The sequence below is a fragment of the Tamandua tetradactyla genome, chromosome 8 (genome assembly GCF_023851605.1).
Source record: "Tamandua tetradactyla isolate mTamTet1 chromosome 8, mTamTet1.pri, whole genome shotgun sequence".
NCBI lineage: Eukaryota > Metazoa > Chordata > Mammalia > Pilosa > Myrmecophagidae > Tamandua > Tamandua tetradactyla.
The window spans coordinates 122,509,117-122,536,618 of NC_135334.1; the positions used below are offsets into that span (position 1 = coordinate 122,509,117).

Here is a 27,502-nt window from a genome sequence, read left to right on the forward strand (position 1 = left end):
CAGGAGGACAGGCTGTTCTCCACCTTGCTGTTCTAGTAAATGGGGACTGGAAAGAATGATTTTCCCAGAAAGGAACACATTTGTAGTTTTTATCAAAGAACTTCCTCCAAGGCTCTCACTGGCACTGGAAGGATTCCCCTGGCTCAGATGGCTAGACCTCGTGCCAAGGAGCCTAGTAGGGACTTTTCTGTGATTAGAAAGATATGGTCAATCTTTGTCCTTAGGCGGCGCCATGTGGACATCGGGGAACCTGGAATTGAGTCCCAGCTTTGGCTGTGCCTTGCTCCATTACCTGAGGCACCTGCTCAGCTCTCTGGGCTTCCTTATTCCCCTTGGTAAAGTGGAGACGTGGGTTCCCTTGTCCCCTCCTTCCTACTTAGGGATGGGACCCAGAATGAATGAGCAAAGCTGCCCTAACAACCTGCAAAGTCTGCGCTCTGCTTTGGGTGGGCAGGGACCTGAAACGAAAGCCTTGTGGTGACATTAGGTGCACTTTGGGATCCCCAGGATCATCGAGCTCAATGGGCAGAAGCCACCCCTTACCTACAAGCGCTTTCAGGCCGTCATCAGCCGCATGGAGCTGCCCAAGAAGCCCGTTGGCTCGGTGACCAGCCAGCAGATGGAGAGCTGCAGGGCCGAGATCCAGGAGAACCACGATGAAACCTACGGTGTGCCCTCCCTCGAGGAACTGGGTACGTAGTTCGTGCCAAAGCCTCTTATGCTGGCACTGATTTTTTTATGAAGACGCTTTTATTGTTTTTTCTTTGTCACAATAAGATATGTTATTACAGAAAGCTTAGAAAATACAGAAAAACAAAAATAGAAACAGCAATCACCAATACCCCACCATCCAGAAATAACCACTCTTAACTTTGATGTATGTCCTTCCAGTCTTTTTTCTGTGCATATCCATATATGTAGTCTTCTGTTTCTAGTTCAAAAGCCTCTACTTTTGTACTTACCCCTCTTAAACCATATAGACCCAGTCTGGGGCTGCCATCAGTGGCTTCTCAGTACCAGAAACTAGTATTTGCCTCTATTAAAAGGGGTCGGACTGTCAGCCTCCCAGGTTATACACCTTTTCTCCCTTCCGCCTCCTCTCCCATTTTTGGATCTGCACAAAGTTAGCATTTCTCTCCCGAGAACCACAATCATTGCCAGCTAGTCTGAAAGAACAAGAATTCCATGTTGTTCTAATATGCCTGGAATGGGGAGTGTCTGGGGTAGGGATGGCAAGGGAAAGGAGGAAACTAGAAGTGGTGGGAAGAGAGCCAGTGACCCAGAAAACGCTGAACACTTTAAGGATTATCTCAGCCACAGTAGCACCAGGAACACATGGTTCAAAGAACAGACCAGCCGGTCAAGACTTGCTGAGTTACTCCTGAGGAGGCCCGGTCTCCGGTCTCTGACTTGTTCTTCTTCCTGTAGGGTTCCCCACTGAAGGACTTGGCCCAGCTGTCTGGCAAGGAGGAGAGGCAGAAGCCCTGGCCCGGCTGGATAAGCACTTGGAGCGGAAGGTATGGGCTCCCTTTTCTGGGATGCAGATACTGACGCCTGCGGTGCGTACTGTGGGATCAGGTTCATGTCCCTTCGGGCCTCTAGGCTCACTGGTTGAAAAATGAAAAACCTTCCTGACAGGTATAATAGTAATAAAAGCAGTTACCTTGTATTGGGAGTCCTTACCATGTGCTGTTCACTGAGCCAAACATTTGTGAGTTAAACACTTGCTTGCATTGTCTCTCTTAATCTTTCCAGTAGCCCTACAAGATAGGTATTAAGATTTCCATTTTTCCTATTAGAAAATTGAGCTTAGAGAATTTAAGTAACTTGCCTGAGGTCACGCAGTTAGTAAGTAGTAGAGCAAGACCTTGTTCTGTGGTATTCTAAAGTTTATATTATGGGCAGGTTCCCCTTATTTGGAGGGAATCTGGTAATAAATATGGTAAGTGCTATGATGGATAAAGGACATGGTGTAAGGAGAATCATAGTGAAGGAACTGGGAAAGAGGTTACTTCTGGGGAATGCATGTGGGATGGTCCATAGGCAAGCTTCTGGGGTGGGTAGCACAGTTCTGGTTCTTGAACTTTGATGGGGGTTACATAGGTGTTCACCTTAGAACAATTCATTAAGCCAGCGTATTTGGTGGTTTTCTGTATTTGTACTTCATTTAAAATAGAAAGCTTTTAAAAGGAGTATGGGCAGGGAAAAATACCTAGCGTCTGTTTGAGTTATTTAACCTCATACCTCAGGGACTGTCTGCATTTAAGTTGTGACTTGCAGGAAGCGTAAAAATTAGTGGTGAGGGGAAAGGAAGGCAAAATTCCATGCAGAGGGAACTGCTTGTGCAAAGGTGAGCGAGGATGTGGTGCTTCAAGAAGTCTTATGTGGCAGGAGTGGAGAGAAGAAGAGTGGCAAGTGGGTGGGCCACGGTGGCTCAGCAGGCAGGAATGCTTGCCTGTGATGCCAGAGGACCCAGGTTCGGTTCCCAGTGCCTGCCCATGTTAAAAAAAAAAGAGTGGAAAGAGAGGCAGCTAGAAAGATGGGCACTCCCAGACCATGGCTCATAACTGTGTTGAAAATTTAGGCTTCTATCCTAAGATAGCAGAAAGCCCACTGCACATCTGATCCCGAGGGACGTTTTTAAAAGATCATTCTGGTTCCAGTGTGCAGAATGGATTTGAGGGAGACGGTTAAGTGCAGGGAGAACAGACCGGCGCTGTCGAACAGTTAGTTGTCCAGTTTATATATGTTCTCAGCCTGAACCTGGCTGGTGGCAATGGGGAATAGAAAGAAAACACATTGAAGAAATATTTGGATTGTAGAGTTGACAGAATTTGGTGAGGGGAAAATCAGGGCATCCTGGTTAATGACAAAGTATTTCTGAGATAAGGAATGCCAATTGAGGGGTGAGTTTCAAGAAGGGAGTATTTAATTAAATTTGCGGTACCTGACAGGTAGACAAGTAGAGTCTTCAACAGCAGTTGGATGGGGCAGCTTGGGAGTCTAGGAGAATGGTCGGGACATGGTGATCGTCTGTGAACAGATGGTATTGGGAGCCACGGGATTGGGTGAGATCACCTAGGAAGACAACTGAACAGGTGGCCCGGGACAGAGCCTTTCGTTACCGGCATTTAAGAGGTCTGTAGAAGAGGTGGAGTGGGCAGAAAACCGAGAACAGCCAGCCAGGATGGAGGCCACCAGAATCATGTGTCAGAGGCCAAAGCAATTGAAGGTATAGAGCCAGGAGTGGCCAGCAGGTAGAGTGCTGCTGAGAGGTCTAGAAATGCGAGGACATAAAATGCCTACAGGATGTAGTAGCTTAGAAGTCACATCAGACTTTGGTGGGAGCCTACTCGATGGAGTGAAAAGCAGAAGCTAAACTGGAGTGGGCTAGAACATGGAGGTGGAGATGGGTAAATGAGAGACGCTGGATGTGAAGGCAGGAGAGAGGACCCATAGATGTGAAGAGATATGGGGTACTAGATATTCTTGTGTTTTGTTTTCACAGTGGAGAAATAAGATAGTATTTCTGGTATTTTTGGAGTGGAAACTAGAGAGGGAGAGGTTGAAAGTACAAGAGAGGGTGATTGTGTAATGATACAGCTTTTACAGTGTGACTGTGTGATTATGAAAACCTTGTGTCTGATGTTCATTTTATCTAGGGTATGGACAGATGAGTAAAAGCTGTGGATAAAAAATAAAAATGGGGGGACAAAAATTAAAATAAATTGGGTAGATGGAAATACTAGTGGTCAATGAGAAGGAGAGGTAAGGGGTATGGTATGTATGAGTCTTTTTTTTTTCTATTTATTTCTTTTTCTGGCGTGATGCAGATGTTCTTAAAAAAAAAAAAAAGAAGACCATGGCAATGAACACACAATTTTGTGATGATATTGTGAGCCATTGCTTGTACACCATGTATGGAATGTTTGTATGTTAAGATTTATCAATAAAAATATTTTTAAAAAAAAGAAAGAAAGTACAAGAGAGGGAAGGAAGAAAAGAGGACTCCAAGGCAGGTGGAGGTCTTGGCCTTGGACAGGATTGCGAGAGGGAAGAGAGAGAAGAGGTAGGTGTGAATGCAGACGAGTGTGGAGGTTTCTGGCTGAAAGTTGAGGTGATTCTCACCTGATGTCTTCTGCTTCTTTTATGATCAGGATACGAGGTCATCTGCTAAAGGATAGTAGGGGAGGTTGGAGGTTTGAGGAGGATGTGAAGTTTATGAAGCAGTCGTCATGGAGAGGACGGGTGCTAGGAGTTCACAAAGGTGACACAGTTATTAGGTGTGGTGGATAGAGACTAGAATCTGGAGTCAGAAGGCCGAGTCACTCCAGCCCTGTTCCTTACCATCTTTGAATCCCCAGGAGAATCACATAACTCTTTGAACTTAGTTTCCTCATTTTCAGAAAGCAGTAGTGATAGATGCTGCCACAGAAGATTGTTATGCTCAGAGGAGAGAACACATGTACTGCTGCAGTGAATTATAAACAGTAAAGTTCTATGCCGGCAGCAATTGTTGATGAAAATAAGACCAGTGATATTGAATGACAAATAGCCCCAGAAATGTCGTTCTCTGTTCCCTAGGAATGGTTTGGGAGTTCCCTCCTTTCCCAGCTGCTGTTGAGCAGTGCTGCGAGGTCCCTGGCTAGCCAGTGATGCAATAACAACCTCAGGAGCCCCTAGTGACTAGAGCAGGGGCCAAGACAGGGATACATTTTTCCTGGAAAGTAGAAGCCTTTTTCCTTTCGTTACTTTTCCTATAGTACAGGGTTTGTTCAATGTTTTCAGTTTTCTTTCACATCTTTCATTTTATTTTGCCCCCAGAGGTGGGAAATTTTGTTTTCATTTAATTGATTAAGGAGCTGAGAGACAAAATAAGTTGTTTAAAATCATACCGTGAGTTAAATAGTGGAGACAGGACGAGATGATGGGCTCCATCATTTGGACTGGTGGTGTTTCCTGTGCAGAACCTACTTGCATGGAACAGTGGAATGAACCTGTCATCCAAATGCTGGCTCCATGATTTTCTGTTCTGTAGCCTTATGCAAATTATTTAAGCACCCATAGCCTCAGTCTTTTCTCTCTGTAACATCAGGGTAATGAGACTTACCTTGTAGGGCTACCTTAAATTAAGGTGAGATAATATATGCGAAATGCCTAGGCGGTCCCTGGTACAGAGCACAATTAGAATCCACTTTGGGGCAAGGTCAACTTTCTAAATAGATAAGTAGGTGGCTGCCTGTGAGTTCTCCTGTCAAAAACCCTTTTTCCTGGCACGTGGCTATGAAGTTAACTAGGAGTTAGTTCCTTTGAGTCAAGAGTTATATCTTAACACAGATAGCACGGATCAACGTGTTCTCTTAATTCAGTTATCAGTGATTGATACCCTGATGTGAATTAGCATAAAAAATGGGAATTGGAAAGGGATGTGCTAACGCAGGTGAGCTCCTGTGCAGGAGAACGAGAGGAGCGAGGAGCCTTGGCCCTGGTGGGAAGCCCATGTGGAAGCGCGGTCAGAAGGCCCTGGGTTTCTGAAGGGAACAGGGCGGAAGTGCCAGTCGTGAAGATGGTGGAGGAAATGGGAAAGGGAGGCTTGGGAGACCAGCACTGCCCGCTTCTGTGAGCTTGGGGCCCACCCTGATTCGGTAGTCAGGTCAGGGACCAGCAGGCTTCCTCCAGGCCTTTCCTCCCTTCACCTTCTCTGTTCCCTGCAGGCCTGGGTTGCCAACTACGAGAGACCTCGAATGAATGCCAACTCCCTGCTGGCCAGCCCCACGGGCCTCAGCCCCTATCTGCGCTTTGGGTGCCTCTCCTGCCGCCTCTTCTACTACCGCCTGTGGGACCTGTATAGAAAGGTGAGGACACGGTAAAGGCAGCATCCCCCACTGGGGGGGGGTCCCCATAGAGGGCAGTTGGTGGGCTGGGGCCTCTGGGCCAGTCAGTCCCCCCTGAAAAGGGCCTGTCCTTCTCTCTCTTAGGGAGAGAATCATAGTCTTATGATTTTAGGAAAATCATTATTTGTTTGGAGGTCTGATCTCTTTTAATTCTTCACAGCTCTCAGTCCAAGCTGTGGTATCTAACTTATATAAGTTTAGACTGAGCATTTTTTAAAAATTTTTATTAATTAAAAAAAATGACAAGAAACACAAACATTCCCAACACATACACTCAGCAATTCACAATATCATCACATAGTTGCATATTCATCATCATGATCATTTCCCAGAACATTAGCATCAATTCAGAAAAAGAAATAAAAAGACAACAGAAAAAAAAAATTTTACGTGCCATACCCCTTACTGATCCCTTTCATTGATCACTAGCATTTCAAACTAAATCTATTTTAACATTTGTTCCCCCTATTATTTATTTTTATTCCATGTGTTCCTCTCATCTGTTGACAAGGTAGATAAAAGGAGCATCAGACACAAGGTTTTCACAATCACACAATCACATTGTGAAAGCTATATCATTATATAATCATCATCAAGAAATATGGCTACTGGAACACAGCTCTACATTTTCAGGCAGTTCCTGCCAGCCTCTCCACTACATCTTGGATAACAAGGTGATGTCTACTTAATGCATAAGAATAACCTCCAGGATAACCTCTCAACTGTTTGGAATCTCTCAGCCATTGATACTTTGTCTCATTTCACTCTTCCCCCTTTTGGTCAGAAGGTTTTCTCAATCCCTTGATACTGAATCTCAGCTCATTCTGGGATTTCTGTCCCACGCTGCCAGGAGGGTCCACACCCCTGGGAGTCATGTCCCACATAGACAGGGGGAGGGTGGTGAGTCTGCTTGCTGTGTTGGCTGGAGAGAGAGGCCACATCTGAGCAACAAAAGAGGTTCTCTTAGGGGTGACTCTTAGGTTTAATTTTAAGTAGACTTGACCTATCCCCTGTGGGGTTAAGTTTCATATGAACAAACCCCAAGACTGGGGGCTCAGCCTATCACTTTGTTTGTCCACACTGCTTGTGAGAATATCAAGAATTCAACTTGGGGAAGTTGAGTTTTCCCCCGTTCTCACCATTTCCCCTGTTCTCACTTTGCAAATACTTTTCCACTCACTGATCAAATCACTCTGGGATTCATCGGGGCATCACCTGGACAAACCAACAAAATCTCGTGTCCTATACAAAGTTCCATGTACTTAAGATGTTCAATCAACTATCTACATAAGTTATATTAGGAGATGCACTAGTCAAAGTATAGATTTGTACCAAATAAACATTTTTTGCTTTAGTCTCACACATTAGTTGAAATTTTAAAATATTAAGTACCATCTATTTTCAGCACACTGCAGTAATGACATTCTTTTGTTCTTCCTCATGCAAAAACATTTTTTAAATTTGTACATTTAGTCACCATCATTATACACTCTAGGCATTCGTAGGTTACACCATCTCAATCTTTATCGTCTATCTTTCTTTGTGATTTCATTTATTGCCCCCAGCCCTCCTCCCTCTATCATTCTCATATGCAGCTTCATTCAGTGTTTTAACATAATTGTATTACAGTTAGGTAATATTGTGCTGTCCATTTCTGAGTTTTTATATTCAGACCTGTTGCACAATCTGTATCCCTTCAGCTCCAATTACCCAATATCTTACCCTATTTCTATCTCCTGATGGTCTCTGTTACCAAGGAAATATTCCAAGTTTATTCACTAATGTCAGTTCATATCAGTGAGACCATACAGTATTTGTCCTTTTGTTTCTGACTAATCACACTCAGCATAATGTCCTTAAGGTCCATGCATGTTATTACATACTTCATAACTTTATTCTGTCTTACAGCTGCATAATATTCCATCTTATGTAAATGTCACAGTTTGTTTAGCCAACTGTCTGTTGATGACATTTTGGCTGTTTCCATCTCTTGGTAATTGTTAATAATGCTGCTTTAAACATTGGTGTGTAAATATCCATTTGTGTCCTTGGCCTCGTGTCCTTTGAGTAGAGACAGCATATAGATGAGTCCTGTTTTTTAATCCATTCTGCCAGACTATGTCTTTTGATTGGAGAGTTTAATCCATTAACATTCAGTGTTATTACTGCATGGGTAGTACTTTCTTCTACTATTTTGCCTTCTGGATTTTATATGTCATATCTAATTTTCCTTCTTTTTACCTTTACTCATAGTCTTCCTTTCTATACTCTTCTCTACACCTCTCTCTTCTGTCTTCGTATCTGTCTCTAGTGTTCCCTTTAGTATTTCTTATAGAGCTGGTCTCTTGGTCACAAATTCTCTCAGTGATTTTTTGTCTGAAAATGTTTTAATTTCTCCCTCATTTTTGAAGGACAGTTTTGCTGGATATAGAATTCTTGGTTGGCAGTTTTTCTCTTTTAATAATTTAAATATATTGCCCCATTGTCTTCTCGCCTCCATGGTTTCTGCTGAGAGATCTGTGCATTGTCTTATTGGGCTTCCCTTGTATGTGATGGATTGCTTTTCTCTTGCTGCTTTCAGGATTCTCTCTTTCTCTTTGACCTCTGACATTCTGATTATTAAATGTCTTGGAGTATGTCTATTTGGATCTATTCTCTTTGGGGTACGCTGTACTTCTTGGATCTCTAATTTTAAGTCTTTCATAAGAGTTGGGAAATTTTCAGTGATAATTTCCTCCATTAGTTTTTCTCCTCCTTTTTCCCTTCTCTTCTCCTTTTGGGACACCCACAACACATATATTCGTGTACTTCATATTGTCTTTCAATTCCCTTAGTCCCTGCTCATATTTTTCCATTTTTTTTCCTATAGTTTCTGTTTCTTGTCGGATTTCAGATGTTCCATCCTCCAGTTCAGAAATCCTATGTTCTGTCTCTCAAAATCTACCATTGTAGGTTTCCACTGTTTTTTTCATCTCTTCTACTGTGTCTTTCATTCCCATAAGTTCTGTGATTTGTTTTTTCAGACTTTCAGTTTCTTCTTTTTGTTCTTTCCTTGCCTTCTTTATATCCTCCCTCAATTCATTGGTTTGGTTTTTGATGAGGTTTTCCATGTCTGTTCGTACATTCTGAATTAATTGTTTCAGCTCCTGTATGTCATTTGAATTGTTGGTTTGTTCCTTTGACTGGGGCATATCTTCAATTTTCCTAGTGTGATTTGGTTTTTTTGCTGGCATCTAGGCATTTAATTACCTTAATTAGTTTACTCTGGAGATTGTTTTCACTTCTTTTATCTAGGGTTTTCTTGCTGGATGAATTTGTTGTCTATCTGTTCTTTGACATTCCATTCAGCTTTATCTGGACCTTTAGCTTAAGTTTTGTTTAACAGAGGAGAATTTTTCAGTTCTTGTTTTCTTGTTTCTTGCCCTGCTTGTGTGGTGCCTTCCACCCACACACACACACACTTAGGTGGGTCTACTTGGATATTATAGACCCCAGCCAGATTTTCCCAGACCAAACTGGCCTCCTATCAGGAGGAAAGAGTCACTTGTGTCAGTTTTCCCTGAGGGTGAGACCCAGCAGGTTGAAAGACTTTCCTGTGAAGTCTCTGGGCTCTGTTTTTCTTATCCTGCCCAGCATGTGGCGCTTGTCTGACTGCAGGTCCCACCAGCATAAGATGATGCGGTACCTTTAACTTTGGCAGACTCTCCCTGCTGGGGGCGTGGTGGAGACAGAGGAGAGGTTGTAGGCTGGTTTTAATGGTTTCAAATTACCAAGCCCTGGTGTCTGAATTCCTTGATGGAGGGATTCCACCTGGGTGGGGCTTCACCCCTCCCCTGGGGAAGGCACAGGCTCCAGGTAAGCCCCCAAAAGAGCTCACTTCTGCCTATGCCTGGGGCAGTTGCAGCCTGAAAAGTCCTGCCGCTGTATGCAGAGGCAGTCAAGTCTTTGTAGATACACAGCCACAAAAACCTCTTGTTTCTTTTTTTTTTTTTTCCCCTTTTTCTGTCAATCTTGCCCCCTTGGTGCCAGGGCAAAAATGAGCAACCTCTGCTTTGATCAGGTCCACCTAAGCTGGGGGCCTATTTTTAGTAGTCAGAATTTGTTAATTAGTTCCACAATTGGCATTTGATTGTGCCCAGTCCCTGCTGTTGGTAAAGTCCTTTCCTTTCCCCTCTGGGAAGTGGCCTGTGGGGGAGGGGTGCTGGCCACCACATCTTTGGGAACTCACGGTTCTGGGGGGTGCTCGCAGCCGGTCCAGCTGGTCCAGACTGGGGTACGCTGTGTGTCCGGTCACTATTGTGGCTCCGGGAGCTGTTCTGTACTGTTTCTGGTTATTTAGCAGTTGTTCTGGAGGACGAACTAAAATGCGCACGTTGTTAAGCCGCCATCTTGACCCGGAACGACTGAGCATTTTTTTTGTATTTATTTTTTAATTTATTTTTTATTATCAAAACTAAACAACATACAAGCATGAACATTCTAAACATACAGACATTCCATACATGTTGTATAATCAGTGGCTCACAATATCATCATATAGTAGTATATTCATCACCACGATCATTTTTTAGAATATACGCACCACTCTGGAAAAAGAAACAAAAAGAAAAGGCTCATACACACCCCATCCCCCACCCCTCCCTCCCAGCGATCACTGGCACCTCCATGTGCTCAGTAGATTTTAACCTTTGTTCCCCCTACTTTTTTTCTATACCCCTTACCACTCCCTTTCATTGTTCACTAGTATTTCAATCTACTCAATTTATTTTAACATTTGTTCCCCTTGTTTATTTTTAATCCATATTTTTTACTGATCTGTCAGTATCATAGACAAAATGAGCATCAGAGACAAGGCTTCCGCAATTACATAGTCACACTGCAAAAGCTACATCACTGTACATTCATCCTCAAGAAATGTGGCTACTGGAACACAACTCTCCAGCTTCAGGCACTTCCCTGAAGCCTCTCTAGTACACCCCAAACCAGAAAGGGGATAACTATAAAATGCACAAGAACAACCTCCAGGACAGCCTCTCTTTGCCTGAAATCCCCCAGCCACTGACACTCCACTTTGTCTCATTTCTCTCTTCACTCTTCGGCTGAGAAAGCCCTCTCAAACCCCTGATGCTGATTCCCAGCTCATTCTAAGATTTCTGTCCCACGTTGCCAAAGAGGTTTATACCCCTGGGAGTCATGTCCCTCATAGACAGGGGGAGGGCGGTAAGCTTGCTTGCCCTGTTGGCTGAGAGAGAGAGGCCACATCTGAGCAACAAAAGAGGTTCTCTGGGGGTGACTCCCAGGCCCAACTTTAAGTAGGCTTAACCTATCCCCTGCTTATGTAAGTGTCATATGAACAATCCCCAAGATGGAGGGCTCGGCCCACTGACTTGGCTGTCCCCACTGCCTGCGAGAACACCAGAAACTCTAAATGGGGAAGTAGAATTCTAGCTCCCTCACCATTCCCCCAAGGGGGCCCCGCAAACACGTTTCTATTCACTATTCAAATCGCTCTGGAATTTAAGACTGAGCATTTTTTATGTGTGCTGATGGGAAAACTCCCTTTGGCTTTCTCGAAAGTGGAGCCAAACAGGGAACCCTGAAGACAAGGCTCATGACCCAGACTGGGAGACTTTGATTCCTCATGCAGAACCCTGCTGTGATAGCACTTTCCACTGCCTGACTCTCTGCAGCCGCCATGTTGGTCAGTCCCTGGGTCACTGGGAAGAGAGGGCTTTGAATCTGCAGGCATGCTGCCTGCACTTCTTCTAGGGGATAATACTTCCATATCCAGGTGGTTTGGCCACCAAATGTGTGGTGGCTCCAGTTCCTCTGTGGGAGAGGCCCGAGTTACATGGCGCGGAGAGCTGAACAACTGTTTGCACCCATGTGCTGCTCCCACCCCTCAGGTGAGACGGAACAGCACACCACCCCTCTCCCTGTTTGGGCAACTCCTGTGGCGAGAGTTCTTCTACACAGCAGCCACCAACAACCCCAGGTTTGACCGCATGGAGGGGAACCCCATCTGCATCCAGATCCCTTGGGATCGCAACCCCGAGGCCCTGGCCAAGTGGGCCGAGGGCAAGACAGGCTTCCCTTGGATTGACGCCATCATGACCCAGCTGAGGCAGGAGGGCTGGATCCACCATCTGGCCCGGCACGCTGTGGCCTGCTTCCTCACCCGCGGGGACCTCTGGGTCAGCTGGGAGAGCGGGGTCCGGGTGAGTGCTCTCTCAGTGGGGAGCTGGCATGTGCCTTCTGGGAAGGTGCATCAAAGGGCAACTCCCTCCTGGGCTGGGGGCTGGGTTGGGATTCCTGGGTCCAGGAGATCCCCTCCAAATCCCCCTTGGCTTGCCCTCCCTCAGCAGAAGGGCTTGGGCTCTGCTCTCTACCTGGGACTGCTTACTTAGGAAGAACTGCAGCGATAGGTCCTCAAGGAGATTGGTTCTTCCACCCTTTCCCCTCGTAGGTCTTTGATGAGCTGCTGCTGGATGCAGACTTCAGTGTGAATGCAGGCAGCTGGATGTGGCTGTCCTGCAGTGCGTTCTTCCAGCAGTTCTTCCACTGCTACTGCCCTGTGGGCTTTGGCCGCCGCACAGACCCCAGTGGAGACTACATCAGGTGAGGCTGCAGACCGGACTCGGGCTCCTCCTGAGATGGCATCCCTTTGGCCCTTTGAAGGAGGTCCCTGGTGTGTTGACTGGTCATCCGGTATGTGTGTTCCAGGCGATATCTGCCCAAACTGAAAGGGTTCCCTTCTCGTTACATCTACGAGCCCTGGAATGCCCCTGAGACGATACAGAAGGCTGCCAAGTGCATCATTGGCGTGGATTACCCACGGCCTATCGTCAACCATGCCGAGACCAGCCGGCTTAACATTGAGCGAATGAAGCAGATTTACCAGCAGCTCTCCCGCTACCGGGGACTCTGTAAGGAGCCACTCCCCCTCTCCCCACCCCCTAGCCCACTGAAGGGAAGGATATACCTGCAGCCCCAGAGGTGGATAGATGGCTAATTCCAGATATTTGCACAGGAAGACCCGAACGCTGTCTTTAAGGCTAAGTTAATGTGGCCTCCTGGAGCCCAGCACACTGTATACTGGGCCTCTCTGAATAGTTGTGGGGCAACTGAGATGGAAGCTCAGCGGCTGGTCCAGACCTCTCCGCCTTGTCTCCTGTCAGATTACCTTCTGGTTACTCCTCTGCCTCTCTTCCAGGTCTGCTGGCCTCTGTCCCTTCCTGTGTGGAAGACCTCAACAACCCTGTGGCAGAGCTGGGCTCGAGCCAGGCTGTGAGCATGAGTAGTGCAGGTGAGTAGCACCTGTCGCCAGAGCTGGTCTCAAGGGCACTACAGAAGTGCCTCTGCTTTAGTCATTCTGGGTGCGGAGAGAGGGCAGACCAAGTCCCTGCCCTGCTCGAACCTATATTCCACCTGGGAGACACAAATGGTGTAAGAACCAAATAGGATCAGCTCAGATAGCACGTGCTTCAGGGAAGATGAAATTGAGTGGCTTGAAAGAGAGGACTGAGAAGAGAGGGGTGACTTGGGTTAGTTTAGATGACGCTGTCACGGAACGCCTCTCTGAGCAGGAGCCAGCTTTTCCAGGGCCTGGGGAAGAGCATTCCAGACAAAGGGACTAGCAAGAAAAGGCCTAGAGACAGGCACTAGCTTAGCCCATTTAAGGAAGTGAAGAGAGGCCAGTGTGGCTGGAGTGTCCCAAACGAGGAGAGGATGCGATGTAGGCAGGAGGAGAGTCCTGGAGCACGCAGGTCCCCAAGGAGGATGAGCGCCCTGTCGTCAGGAGGGTAGGAGTCTGTCATCAGTGCATCTAACCCTAACCCAACAGGGACGGGGTAGAAGCTGATCTGTGTTCTAAAGAGTTGACTCTGCCTGCTGTGTGGAGAGTGGACGATATGGGTAAGAGTGAGAACAGGGAGACTCGAAAGGAGGTTACTGCAGCTGTCCATGCAAGAGGTGGCAGCAAGGACAAGGGTGGTGGTAGAAAAGAGAGAGTGTAGACAGATGGGCTGCCTTCTTCTCCTAATAGCTGTAACACCAGACAAGCAAGAATTGCAAGGGTTTTTCTTGTTTGCCCAGCCAGGCTGGCTCTATGGGTGAAGGCCCTGCCCGTTCTTGCTCTGGTAACCAATCTCAGGGCGTAGAGGGAATGCTTCATCTTCAGAGCCAGGACAGCAGACAGGCCAAATCGGTCTCTCGCCTGGAGCCCTTGGGATTTGGGGACCTAAAAGCTGGCCCTGCTGTCGGTTGACCTGGTCATGCTTTCCTTGGACATTTACAGGCCAAGGAAGGCCAAGGGCAGGTCATAAGTGCAACATGCTGGCATTCCATCAGTGAGCAGGTGCCCTGTCCCCTAAAGAGCTGCCACAGCATCATTTAGGGTCATTGTGCCCATATGTGCAGTCTGTGTGACACTATGACAGGCTTCCCTGCAGGCCCAAGATCACTACCCAGCGGTCCAGCATCCCCCAAACGCAAGCTGGAAGCAGCCGAGGAGCCACCTGGTGAAGAACTTAGCAAGCGGGCCAGGGTGGCAGAGTTGCCCACTCCAGAGCTGCCGAGCAAGGATGTCTGAGGGTGAGTGACAACAGCTTAGACTTACCTTTAGGAGGGAATGTGAGAGAGAGGTGGGGTTGGTTTTGAAAATAGCTGTCCTCCCAGCTGGAGGTTAAGATACAGTAAACTAGGTGAAAATCTGGCTGGAACTGCATGACATTTCCAGATCTTGGCTCAAAAAAATCCTACTGTTCTTACTTCTATACCTTCTGAAATATAGAAGGACATTTAAAAGTAGAGAGCCCTTTTCTTTTTTTGCCAGCTTAGGGGAAAAAAATTGTTGGGGGCATGTGGCTATTTCTAACCTAGCAAATCCAACAGAAATGTCACAGAGACTGGGATATGGGCTGTGGAAGAAACGGTCCCGCTCCCCTGGCAGGGACTGAAGATGCTCCGAGTTCCCTGCGTCCTCGCCAGCAGGCGTGCTCTAGGGGCCGGCCAGCAGAGGGCAGCACTCACCACTCAGAAGAGCCCTGCTGTGGCCGGTTCAGCCCAGCCCCTCTAGTGGGTTTTGCAGGTTCAGCCTTCCTAAGGACCATTAGACCCAGTCTCCCCAATATCTTTGCCTTTTTTAACCATTTTGTACTTTTCTCATCTTTGAGAAAAGTACAAAATGTCAGTTCTCATCTTTCTTGGAAGCCTCCTAAACATCACAAAAAAACTGGCTCTGTGCAGTGATGTCAATCACTGTCCACTTTGAGTCATTGTCTCAAGCTGTTCCCTGTGTGTCATTGCATCATTAGATTGGAGAATGGTTGTTCTCCTCTGAACTGATTGATTCTCTTTTTTTTTTTCCCAAATCCTCTCACTTCAGGGCCAGGGCAGGGGCCATCTTTTTTGGGTGTCTGAGCTTGTATGCTCAGTAACCTGTGAACGTTTGATGCTTATGCCCTTTACTAGGCTCTTTTCATAGACCTTGCTGATGGGAATATTTCTGTTCTCTTGTTCCTAAAAGCAGCAGCATCTGCTCTCTTAGTTATCTCTTAGCTCTGTGGTACTAAGCAAAGATCATTCTCTATTACAAATCTTTGATTTTCAAATGAGAAGACTGAAGAACACAGCAGTTAAATATCTGGGTCAGGGTTTGCTCAGCAAACTGTTGGCATCCAAACTACTATGAAATTGTTGTCAGTAGGAGGAAGGGCATGTATCAGACATTTAAAATGTGATATGATGCCCATCCATAAGGATTTAATGGTCTGACTAGAAAAGAAGACAAATAGCATATTCCTAGACAAATGATACAGATTCTATCAGCATTAGCAGAAGACAGCTACAGGTGGGCTGGGGTGATCAGGGAGTATATCCCAGAGATTTCCAGTGGGGGCCTAGAGATAAATTGGATTTAGGTAGTGAGGAGGACATGTCACATAAGTAAAACAGCTTACAGAAACCTGATCTTATATAAGTTATTTACCTGCCATGAGACTCAGGTTTCCTGTCTATAAATTAGGTTTGTTGTTGCAAAGATTAAATGATTAATATATACATGTCTGTTAATAATATGAGGGGCTGCTAGGAATGGAAAACCTGATTACTATGGCTTAAACAGCCCAGAGGCAGATATTGCTGGTTTGGGTTGGGTGACTCAACAATGTCAGCCAATTTTTCTGAGATTTTCTTGACCTTTTCTTCATGGTCTCAAAGTGGCTGCCGTAGCCGCAGCCATCAATTCCTCATTCAGTGTAGGAAAGAGGAGGAAGAACAGTCACAGCTGCACTCATTCATTCAGTAAACATGCATTATGTCCACAATTTGCAGGCAGTATTCTAGGTGTTGGGATTACAGATGTGAACAAGACTGACAAAGTCCCTTCCCTCTTGGGTGAATCTTAGTGGGAGGAGATAGACAATAAACAGTATATGTGTAAAGAGTCTGTAAGTGCTGTGTAAAAAAAAAAAAAGAAAAAAGAAAAGAATAAAGATTGAGGGCACAGTGGAGATTGCAGTTTATAGAGTTGTCAAGGAAGTGGGTCTCTTTTCCCTTTTATCAAAAAAATAAAAGCTTTCCCAGGTCACTCATCCTCCACCTTTTCACTTGGGTCTCATTGGCCAGAACTGAGTCACAGAGTCACCCTCAGAGTGGAAAGTGGGGATCAAGATTGTTTGGATTCGTTCACATCAGTGGTTTTCCAACTTTAGGGGGAATCAGAATCCCCTAGTAGATTTGCTAAACCACAGCTTGCTGGCTCTGCCCCCAAAGTTTCTGATTTGGTAGGTCTGGGGTGGGACCTGAGAATTTGCATTTCTAATTGGTTCCCAGGAGTTGTTGATGGTGCTGGTCCAAGGACAAGGCTTTGAGAATCACTGACTTAGACTAATCATGATCCATTGTCTGGGCCAAGCCCGTGGCTCCTGAAGAAAATCTAATAGCTAGGAGGTATGGATGCTGATAGACAGCTAACAGGGCCTGCATAATATGCCTGGCTCATAATAAATACTCAGAAAATTAGAATCACTGTTTCAGAAGAACAGAAGGTTATGATTTGGTCCTGTCATGGAGGGTCTTAAATGTCAGACTGAGTCCCTTGGTGTATTCGTTGGAACTAAGGAACATTTTGGAACAGGAGAATGATCTAATCAAATGTATTTTGGGAAGATTAACCAGACTTTGGGCTGGGACCTGGAGAGGAAATGGGGGTGGGGAAGGTGGGGTGGAGGAGTGCAGCTGAGCCTCTGTAACGTGGCTCCAAGTGAAGATGTTATTAGGATGCAGAGGTAAGTGTCTGTTGCTAACCCTGTAGTCCAGGAGATTGTCCGTCAGCCTGTTGGGATTTTAAGGATTGATTCTCAGAGGTTTACTCTGCCCTAATCCCCTGATTAATTGGATAGGTAGTCAAGGCTAGGCTGTTAAGGTTGGAAGTTGAAGTCAAGAGGTGGGAGAACTTGGGCAGATGCAGTTTCCCTCCGAGACAGACTGGGGAAGGTTTCCTTGGGAACTTTCGGAGCAAAGAGCACACTTGGGTTTCACTGTGTGCTGGTGGTGGCGTCTGGACCTCAAGGTGTGCAGCATCCTCATCAGGTCAAAGTAGCATTTTTTGAAGATTAAGCAGGCACTGGACTGGGACCTGAACATTTTGTCACCTGGCCTACCAACTGAGCATGGTAGAGAAAGAAATTGGGGAAAGAAAATGAAAAGCCACATGTGACAAAGTCTTGGAATAAGCAAAATCACATGATTAGCTTGCAGATGCCTCCCAGGGCATCTGTGATTGTGTAATGTTACTTCAGTCAGCGCCAGCACCCGGCTGGGTGGACTGCAAAGCAGTGGCCGTGTGGTCCAAGTTGATAGAATATTATGTTGCGAGGCAGGACTTGCCTCTTTTCCACCTCCCCACCCCCCAACGGTTTTAGTTGTATGACTTTGGACAGGATACATAACCTTCCTGAAATGCTTTAGGTGTAAAATGCGAATAATAATTCTTTACCGGCCTGAAGGCTCCGTCCTAGACCTTTTGAGGGCCCGTTTAGCTGTGCTGTAGTTCTGTGATTGTTTCAGGCCTGTGGCAATGCACAGGGAACACAGCCGTTGACAGTTTAAACTGATACAGGGGAAACATTTCCTGACAGCAGTAGATTCCATGCTTATCTAAATCCACACCAGCTGTGTATTATGCATTTAGTTTTGTTTGTTAGTGTTCACTAAACCGAAAAACAAGCTAGCCTCCAAATGGCAATCATTTCAGCCGATTCCCAGTAATCCCCAAAGCTGCTGACTGCTCAGGATTCCATTATCCTCGAATAGTTTACAGGTTTTTCTCTCATTGGTCCAATTGTTTCACCATCCGGGGAATAACTCACATGTTCAGTCTGCCCTTCACACGGTGACCTGCGGAGAGAAGCCCATGATACAAGGGTCATGGCCAGGGGTTGCCTCTTCCCTTCCTGCCTGTACTTCACTCAAGCTTTGCTACCTGTGGGGCTTCATTAAGTAACACCTGCCCTCTTGCATCTCTTCATTGTCTGACATTGATTTAGTTCTGCACTCCCTCATTTCTTGGAATAACGGATGGGAAAGGCACTGGGCAATCTATAAAATGCTACAGTTACTAGAGTGGAAGGCAGCATGACCTTCAGAAAAGAGCCTGGGCTACATCCCTAACCAGTGTCTGAATCTCGTCTCAGTGCCTCCACTGAAAATGAGGGAGTCAGGCCTCAGTCTCCATCCCCCAGCCCCTTCCCTGGCGCTCAATAAATAGTTGTCATATGTGATGTCCCCGCCATTTTTTTATAATTTGTATGGCATAAAAAGGCTTAGGGTGTGGTTAACTGAGAACTTAGGCGGAGCTCAGAGCTTTGGCTTTGTGTCCCGTCCAGGCCCAACCGCATCTCTTGCTCTTTCCTGGTTCTAGCTTGGGAGCTGGCACCAAAGCCTTAGCCTGTTCAGATCCTGGACACCGTGCCTTGCCCAATACGGTGGGGAGAGGAAAACATTTTGGATTTGATTACAGTCTCCGAACAAAGTTTGCTTCAGACCTTCAGCTGTTGGGGTTCCGTTTGCTAACGTAAGCGCAGGCATGCCCCCCCACACACCCTCCACCGGGGCTAGGATGAGGGGAGGGGAAGGGAGGATTTACATCTAACAGATAGGATGGGGTATGAGAGCAGGGGTGTCCAGAAGACCATCCTAACTAAAATGGGGGCACACAGGAGGCAGTCATTAAGTTATTTTTTGTTCCAGCTGCCTCTATGTTTCTTTTTTTTTTTTATAATTCAAGAACTCTGGTTTTTAATGCAATTCAGTACATGCTTCAAAATAGAAGTACATTACATTTCAAGGCAATCAGCATACAACCACTGTATTGTTACAATGTTGTAAAGGAAGTGATAGCCAAAGTTGGCAAAGATACCTATAGGAATTATGTAGCATCAAACATTTGAGAACCATTTGGCAGTGTCTTTGAAGGTGCATATTGAATTGTACATCTTGTACTACTCATTGAATGTTTTTGTGTGTTTCAAAATATGCCTAATAATAGATTTCTTCTTGTCTTAATACATTTTTAAGTTAATTGATTCCAAGACGCTGACTTCACGTCAAATATAAGAATGCTGACATTTTACACACATAAGCCACAGCCTGATAAATAGTCACATATGCCTCTGTGTTTCTTGTATTAATGACAGGTTGGAGGAGTTGGACACTGAGAGATTGATTTTTCAGTGCATGTTTATGAGTTGATTTTTTCCCTTGGTACCTCTCCCCAGGCCAGTCTTCCCTTCCCTTTAGTGCTGATGTCATCACTTTTTTGCAAGGTCTCATTTGATTTACCCAGCTCCCTTTTTCTGCAGACTTAAGCCCGAGCTTGAGAACAGAGCACTGGATCTAGTTATCTGCTGATTAAGCAGGTTGCGTAACTAGTTAAGCAGACTTTTGACTAGCTTTTTAGACATAGACTCTCTGGTTCCACTAAACCTTGGTTTTCAATATTGATGAAACCGTCAACCCACCCTACAGGGGTTTGGGTCACTGGGACTTACGTGAGGCCAGGACATCACTACCTCCCTTCATGGGTCTAGGCCACAACTACATCGTGCCTGAGTCAGTAAGCGTGAAGTGTTACTATGTCTGCTTTCCTCTGCCTCATCCCTCTTGTCTTCTCATCTCCAGCATTGATTCTTTTTTATTTTAATTCAATTTTATTGCTATATATTATATATTCACATACCATGTAACCATCCAAAGTGTCAGTCAGTGGCCTACAGTATCAGCATATAGCTGTGCATTCGTCATCACAATCGACTTTTTTTTCTTTTTTGTGAAAAATAACATATATACTAAACAGCAATACATTTCAAAGCACACTGCAACAATTACTTACAGAACAGATTTCAGAGTTTGGTATGGGTTACAATTCTACAATTTTAAGTTTTTACTACTAGCTGCTCCAGACACTGGAGACTAAAAAAAATATTAATTTAATGATTCAGCACTCATACTCATTTGTTAAACCCGACCTTCTCTGTATAACTCCACCATTACCTTTGATCTTTCTCCCACTCTTTAGGAGCTGTCAATATGGAACAGGGGGATGGAACTAGTTGATGTTCTGGAAAGGCTGGGCCCTCTGCATTTCAATACTTTTCTGGCCTAGGAACCCATGTGGAGGTTGTAGATTTCTGGAAAGTAGGCCTAGTGCATGGAACCTGTATCAAATCTCTTAGAAAGCTCTAGGTGTTCTTTAGGGTTGGCAGGAGTGGTTTTGCTTGGGGTTTGGAAAACTATGACAGGCAGTGGTGTCTACCTGAAGCTTGTGTCCGAATGACCTCCAGAGTAGCCTCTCGACTGTATGTGAACTCTCTCAGCCACTGATACCTCATTTGTTACACTTCTTTTCCCCTTATTGATCAGGATGGCATTGTCAATCCCAGTTCAACATTGATTGTTAAACCCTTTTTGAGAGTCTGATGAAGGGATCTCTTCCCAGAAAATTGCACATGTTCACACGAACAAAAACATGCATGTAAGTTCAGGGTCTTAATGGACTGCCCCAGAGCCTATCCTTGGACCTCTGACGGCTCCAGAACCCCAGTAAAGAGCCTTTGTTCTAAGAACTCTGAAAGTACTCTTTCTTTCTCCTGCCCGTGTAGGTAGAGAAGTTAGAGAAAATGGAGGCCTCGGGTAAGAAAAGTCTCTAGTGGTAAATAAATAAATTTGGAAATTTTCTGTTTCAGAAGAATTGTTGCCATCTCTTTGGCTTAATGACAGGACTGAGACAGACTTGTGATGGAATATATACTCACAGAATGTTTGACTAAACATATATACACTTTAGCAACAAATATATTTATTTGTGGTGAAAATATGGCTGTGTTATAGTATAAACTTAAGGGGGAAAATTGGTAAAAATAATGCACATTTGAAAGAATTAGACAAACAATACTGATCCATACCAGTATTGACTGCTACATCCACTCTTCTACCCAGATTCTGCATAAATCATCATCAGCTGGATAAAATCTGCTCCAGATTAAGCATATGACCTTAAAAGAGTTGCATGTGACAGAAGACGGATTTTGAATCCATGAATCTAGTGTCTAACTCTTAAGAGCATTTTCCCTTTTCTAATAACATCTTAATTTTCATTTATGTTGCTGAGATATTAGTCTTTATGCCACCATGTTGAATTTCTTTTCAAGCTTTTAAAGGTCTTAGTGGGCATACTGTTAACTTAAAAATAGGAATTGAGAGTCAGACCTGCGTTTCCTATCTTGGCTCTGGCACTTATGAATACTGGAGTCTTTTTTTGTTTGTTTGTTAATTGAGAAATCTTCACACACATATAGTCCTTACATGGTGCACAATCAGTGCTCACAATATCATCACATAGTTGTGTATTCATCACTATGATCATTTTTAGAACTTTTTCATCACTCCAGAAAAATAAATAAAAAGGAAAAACCATACAACCCATACTGCTTGCCCCTCCTTCTCGTTGACCACTAATATTGCAATCCTCCCCAATTTTTTTTACCCCTTATCTGCCCCCCCATTATTTATTTGTTTTTTGTCTTGATTGTTTTACTGATCTGTCCATACCCTGGATAAAGGGAGAGTCATCCACAAGGTTTTCACAATCACACAGTCACATTGTAAAAGCTGTATAGTTATACTATTGTCTTCAAAAATCAAGGCTACTGAAATACAGCTCAGCAATTTCAGATACTTCCCTCTAGCTGCTCCAATACACCATAAACTAAAAAGGGATATCCATGTAATGCACAAGAATAGCCTCCAGGATAATCTCTCGACTATGAAATCTCTCAGCCACTGAAATTTTTTTTTCTCATTTTTCTCCTCCCCCTTTTGTTCATGAAGGCTTTCTCAGTCCCATGATGCCAGGTCCTGGCTCATCCCTAGGAGTCATGTCCCACATTGACAGGGAGATTTACACCCCTGGGAGTCATGTCCCACCTAGGAGGAAGGGCAGTGAGTTCAACTGCCAAGCTGGCTTAGAGAAAGAGGCCACATCTGAGCAACAAAAGAGGTTCTCTGGGGATGACTCTAAGGCATATAAATGCCATAGCCTTGAGCAAGTTACTTAACTTCTCTGAGTTTGTTTTCTCATCTGTAAAAATGGACCCAAAAAATTAATGCAACTGTACTTGTATAGTGCCTGCCCCGTAGTAGGTATAGTGAGCAGTTCTGCTGCTATTTGCCTCACCAACGTTTTGGCTGTACAAAATGGAACTCTGTGTGTCTCTGCAGACTCGCAGTCTCACTAAAGTATTTAATAGGCATTCCAGTATTTTGATGGGCTTCCCCTGTCCTCTGTTTACAGAGATGAGGCCATTTCTTCCATCTGTCCCAGATCAGGATATTAAAATTCTACAAAATGAGTGTCTCTGACTTGATCGTCTTGTGTCTCCTTGCCCCAATCTTGTAGCACTGTGCTAGGGTTCTCTCATTTATATGTGGAAATTTGCTCGCCTGCTGATTCTAAACTCAGTCACTGCCTTCATCTTCAGAATTACTGGTCCCAGCTGGCTTCTCTTCTGACCATTTTTTTTTCTCTGAATCTCTGTCTGTGGCAACGACACCATGTCTAGATTCACTGTGCTCTTATCATGTCTGAGCAAGTACCACCACAGGCCTCCAGTGAGTCTCACACAGTCTCCAGCCTCCACTGCTACCCTCAGACCTGGAGCAGAGGGGGCCAAAGGGCCCGCAGGGGAGAGCGTGTCCTGGGTGAGCACTTCCCAGGGCCAGTGTTCAGTCAGCCCAGTGGCATCCCAGCAACAGCCTTGTCCCCAGGCACTGCTGAGCCTATTCGTCTCTATTTAGGCACTTCCCAGTTCCCAGTCCGTGTCCCCAGAGAAGCAGCCAGAGGCGCTGGTGTCCCTGGGCAACGAGCAGCCTCCTGAATGCTCCTTTTTGCATTTGTTTTTCTCTTCCAGCTGCAGAGCCGCTGCTCCGTGAGCAAAGCCTGGGTGCCAGGGCAGCCACCGTGGCAGCAGAGTGCAGCCTGCGGACAAAGCTGGTCACTGATGGAGATAGAGAGAACGTGTGTGCATGTGTGCGCGTGTGCGCAGGAAGGAATGGTGTGCCTGTCTACGTGTGCGTGCATCTGTTTACACTCTTGTGATTCTGAATGCTGCCTGGGCTGGAGTAGTGCCGGCAGCACGCTTCACCCCAAGCACTGCTTCCCCGCCTCCAGACAAGGCTGGAAGTCAGAGCAGTGACTCTTAGTTAAGACCTATCCCTGCCAGCCCACATTGTCCAGTGGAGCACAGGGGTAGGGCCCTAACAGGGGTTCTGACAGCTGCCACCCTAGTCTTCCCTCTTTACATAAGGCTGAGGGACATTAAGGCAACAGTTTTGGCTCTTGTCATGAGTATGGGACTTTAGAGGCAGCCAGAAAGCCCTGCTTGAGTTCCTGCTTTTTGACCTTGAGGCTTGGCAGGCTGGAGTAGACCAAGCCACCTAGTCTGCCTTCTTTCTTATTTTAAAACTCCCCACTCCTCTGTCCTTCAGACCATTCCTTGGGTGTCTGGGACTGGCCACAAGGCCATAGATAGGAATTTCTGAGAAGTTTCCACCGTCATGTGGAAGTACACCTAAATATGTGAGTGGTGTGGTGGGGACATGGTACTGAAACAGCACATGTTTGGAGGCACAGGGCTTCAGGTTAGGAGTAGAATCTGAGCTCTTTGCCCAGAAGCTTGGAGCCAGCCTCAGAGCTTTTCCAGGAGCTGTGGGGGGGCCAGGGTCAGACTTGTCCCTCCACAGGAAAAGATCAGGTCCCTGCTGACATCAGGTCCCCTGGCCCCTCTGGCTACTCTCCAGGGCACCACAGTGCTGCCAGGGAGAACAGCTGAAGTTCAGCCAGGGAAGCCATTCCAGCCCATTCGGTAGGCTTCCGGGACCTGCCCTGCGCTGGCTAGCATCCAGCATGCAGCTGGACTCTGAGAAACCAGGCAGGTGGACCTGAGTAGGGACAGCCAGGGACAATTGACAGAGATCCACACAGAGAACAGACCCAGCACACCAACCCTGCTAGCGCAGCAGGTGGGAGGATTGACCCAGAGAAGCCAAGCCTTGCATTCCAGAGGTGGCCGTGCCTCCCCTCCCCTCCCACTGTCAAAGGCCTGTGTTAAGAAAGTCTTAACGAAGCAGGGACTGCGTAGTTCACTGGAGCAAGTCTTCCTTCTACCCTATGGCCTGTCCTTGAGCCACAGGGGTGCTTGTACGTGTGTGTGTGTGTGCGTGTGCGTGCCCACACGTATGTGCATAGCTGAGAGGCTGATTCCTCTTCGGATTTTTGTCCTCATATGCTACATTAAGCTGGCCTCTAGGCCATCTCCTCTCTACCTCCCCTGTGACCTTACCTAGCCTCATAGCTGTTAACTGCTTTGGCCCGAGCCCTGTCCCTCCCTGTCCTCTGTCCTCAGACCAGAACCGTGGGGCCAGGCCCCTGTCTCCTACAGCTGTCCAGTGCATTGGCAGGCTTCTTCCTGAGATGTCCTCAGGTTTTCTCAGCCAGAAAGCTGCCTTTAGATTCGAACTGTTGTATGTATGTCACTCTTCCTAGAAATGTCCTATAATTGAAGCGTGGAGAGAGGGGAGCAGGGCACATGTGATGGTGTGTATTGGAGAATGGGGTTGGGGACTTACCTGTTCCTTAGCCCCAGCCTCCAGGAGGAAAGAGAATCAGAAGCCATTGCCAGAAGGGCAGTAGAGTAAGTCTGGAAGGGCTAGTCTGAGAAACTGAGAATGCAAGAGGGCTTAGGGCTGGAGTCGGTTATTTGTTTAGCAGCACCTTCAAATATCGGGATGATTCCTTTGTCCTGCCTATATTTGATGATAGCTCTCTCCCCTAAAGTAAAAAACCACCTCTCCCTACTTTACCATCCCTGGCATGCTGGCCTGTCCCCAGGACAACCTTCCAGTGGGGTGCAGCAGTCTACTCCGGGGCTGGGAGGGGAGGGTTGGGGTGAGGGTGTGTCCAGTGGCTGTGCCCCCCTTCTAGCACAGGTAACCAGGCGGCTACTGCAGAGCGATGCTCCAGTCCTGATCCAGGGGCCAGCGTGGGGAGGAGATGGTCGCAGGCAAAATGCACTTTATAGAGATTTTTTTATCATTGGGAAGGTGTGTTTCTCCCACGGTTTGTGAATATTCAGTTGTTTTATAAATGTCTAATCCTGTCTAAGCAAAGCTGTGTTGCTGTTAGTCTTATGAGAGGTCTGGGGGCTGGGGTTTTAAGGCTGGTTCTCTTCCAGCCCCTCCTTGGTGGGTGGGAGGGGGTAGGTGGGAGGGGGGTGTCTCAGGGGACCTACTGGAGCAAAACTGGGTGGCCAGAGCTGGGGTTCAGTTGGCCAGAAGGATTCAGAGCAGGCCAAGCCCAGGATGAGGTTCCTGCGTGCTGTCCTGCGGGGCCTCAGCCTGTAGCCCATTTGAGCCCCCCAGGCTAGGAGACAGTCAGTGCATGGCCCTCAATCCGTCCTTTACCTCAGTAGTACCAGTTGGGCTGCTGCTCTGTGGCAAGGACGGGACGCAGGCCCTCTGGTTCCGGGCTGGATGCTGTCTTCTTCCCGGGGCGTCTGGCCATGAGGACCCTCTAGACAGTGTGTGGCTTACCTGCTGGTGCGGCCTTTCCCATTGCCTTGGGCTTTGGGGGACTGGGCGTGTTGGCAGCCCGCCCTCCAGCTCCCTTTGTCCCTGCGCAGATGGGAAAGGGGAGAAAGAGAGGGACTGAGCCCTGGGGCCTGTCTCACTCTCGTGCCTGCTTTGAAGCGTCTGCTGGCCCTCTTCCCACCAGAACCTGGAGCGCCCTTCCCTTCGGGATTCCTTCTAATGTGGCTTTGGCTTGGCCCCTGGACTAAGATTCTTCTGTTCTTAAACCAAGGAAAAGGGGTTGTCCAAACACAAACACACTCTTGACTTTTCCTTCCGCCCTAGCTGAGACCAGCACACAGTCCATGGAACGTTTATTAGCCAAGACAGCAGAAGTGCTTTCCTTGAAATAAAATCCAGGCACCATGGCAGCAGCTGGTTACTGGGAGGGCCTCAGGAGTAGTGCCTGTGCCAAGGTAGAAGGAAAGGTAAAGGGTCACCCATCTGGGCCCCAGGGGCAGAGAAAAGACACAGCCAGGGCTTTTGGCTCTAGGTATTGGGATGCCGTCAGGGCTGGAGCTAGAGCTTATTTTCTGCAGGATAAATACCAGCAGCATCTTTCTGGGAATTACACTGAAGGGAAAGGGGGCAGCATGACCAGTGGGCAGTTCAGGTTTGCAAATAGGATTTTGCAAGCTGTGAAGAAGTGTTCTGCCTCTTCTCCAGAGAGGTGAAGGACAGGGTCTCTGGTTCTCTTGGCTGGCCAGAGGCCTTGACCCACTGAAATGGGGGCCCTGGCCTTGGTCAGCAGCCTGAGTGCCAAGCATCTCATGGTCTGTGAAAGAACTCAATCAGGCTACACAGGGCCCTGAAGGCTTGGAAACCCAGGCTGTGCGCTCTGAGGGAGGAGAGGACCACAAGGAACCACAGCCCAAACCTAGCAGGGGTGGAGGGTTCGAATCTCAAGAAGTTGACAGATTGGGTAGGGGGGAAGGCCCCGACCTTAGAGTGTGAGAAACCAGTGGTAGGCCCACCCAAAAGAGGGGCAGTGTGCAGGAAATGCAGTTGAGGCTGAAGAGAGAGAAGCTGGGGGATTTCTGACACGAAGGGGAAGCTGAGAGGCCTAGAGGAAGGGCTTAAGTCACCATTAATACCTGTTGGGGGCCAAAGGCAACCTTGGACCAATCTTTAGAGATGAGGGCCTCTAGGGAGGAGCCTTGGGGTCAAGATAAGGAGACAGGAAAGGAAGGAAGGAGGCCTGGAGCTCCTGGAAGGTGCAGGAGCTGCAGTGTTGAGACAGGCCTGGTTTCCAGTGACAGCACATTCATACATACTACATTTCACCATCGAAACGACTCTGGGAGGGGCTGTGCTTGTCCTCATTTCAAAAGTGAGGAAGCTGAGCCTTAGGATTGTTCAATCACGAATGCAAGGCCCCCATCCCCACCTAGTCACCTGGGGAGTCAGACTGAATTCACGCCACC

The 27,502-nt window shown here is 46.7% G+C and overlaps 1 protein-coding gene across 2 annotated transcripts in view; it reads left to right on the forward strand.

The window, feature by feature from the left end:
* CRY2 (cryptochrome circadian regulator 2) overlaps positions 1-25,619 on the forward strand; it is a 36,010-nt gene extending 10,391 nt beyond the window's left edge. The window contains exons 4-12 of one of the 2 annotated variants that reach the window (XM_077114506.1): positions 508-692; positions 1,429-1,517; positions 5,715-5,855; positions 11,801-12,112; positions 12,361-12,512; positions 12,618-12,820; positions 13,108-13,200; positions 14,345-14,486; positions 23,363-25,619. In XM_077114506.1, coding sequence (XP_076970621.1) covers positions 508-692; positions 1,429-1,517; positions 5,715-5,855; positions 11,801-12,112; positions 12,361-12,512; positions 12,618-12,820; positions 13,108-13,200; positions 14,345-14,484 — 1,315 coding nt within the window. In that variant the 3' untranslated portion in view covers positions 14,485-14,486; positions 23,363-25,619. Of the gene's footprint in view, positions 1-507; positions 693-1,428; positions 1,518-5,714; positions 5,856-11,800; positions 12,113-12,360; positions 12,513-12,617; positions 12,821-13,107; positions 13,201-14,332; positions 14,487-23,362 lie in introns of both variants that reach the window. The other variant, XM_077114505.1, reaches the window with a different exon arrangement.
* Positions 25,620-27,502: the final 1,883 nt, after the last annotated feature.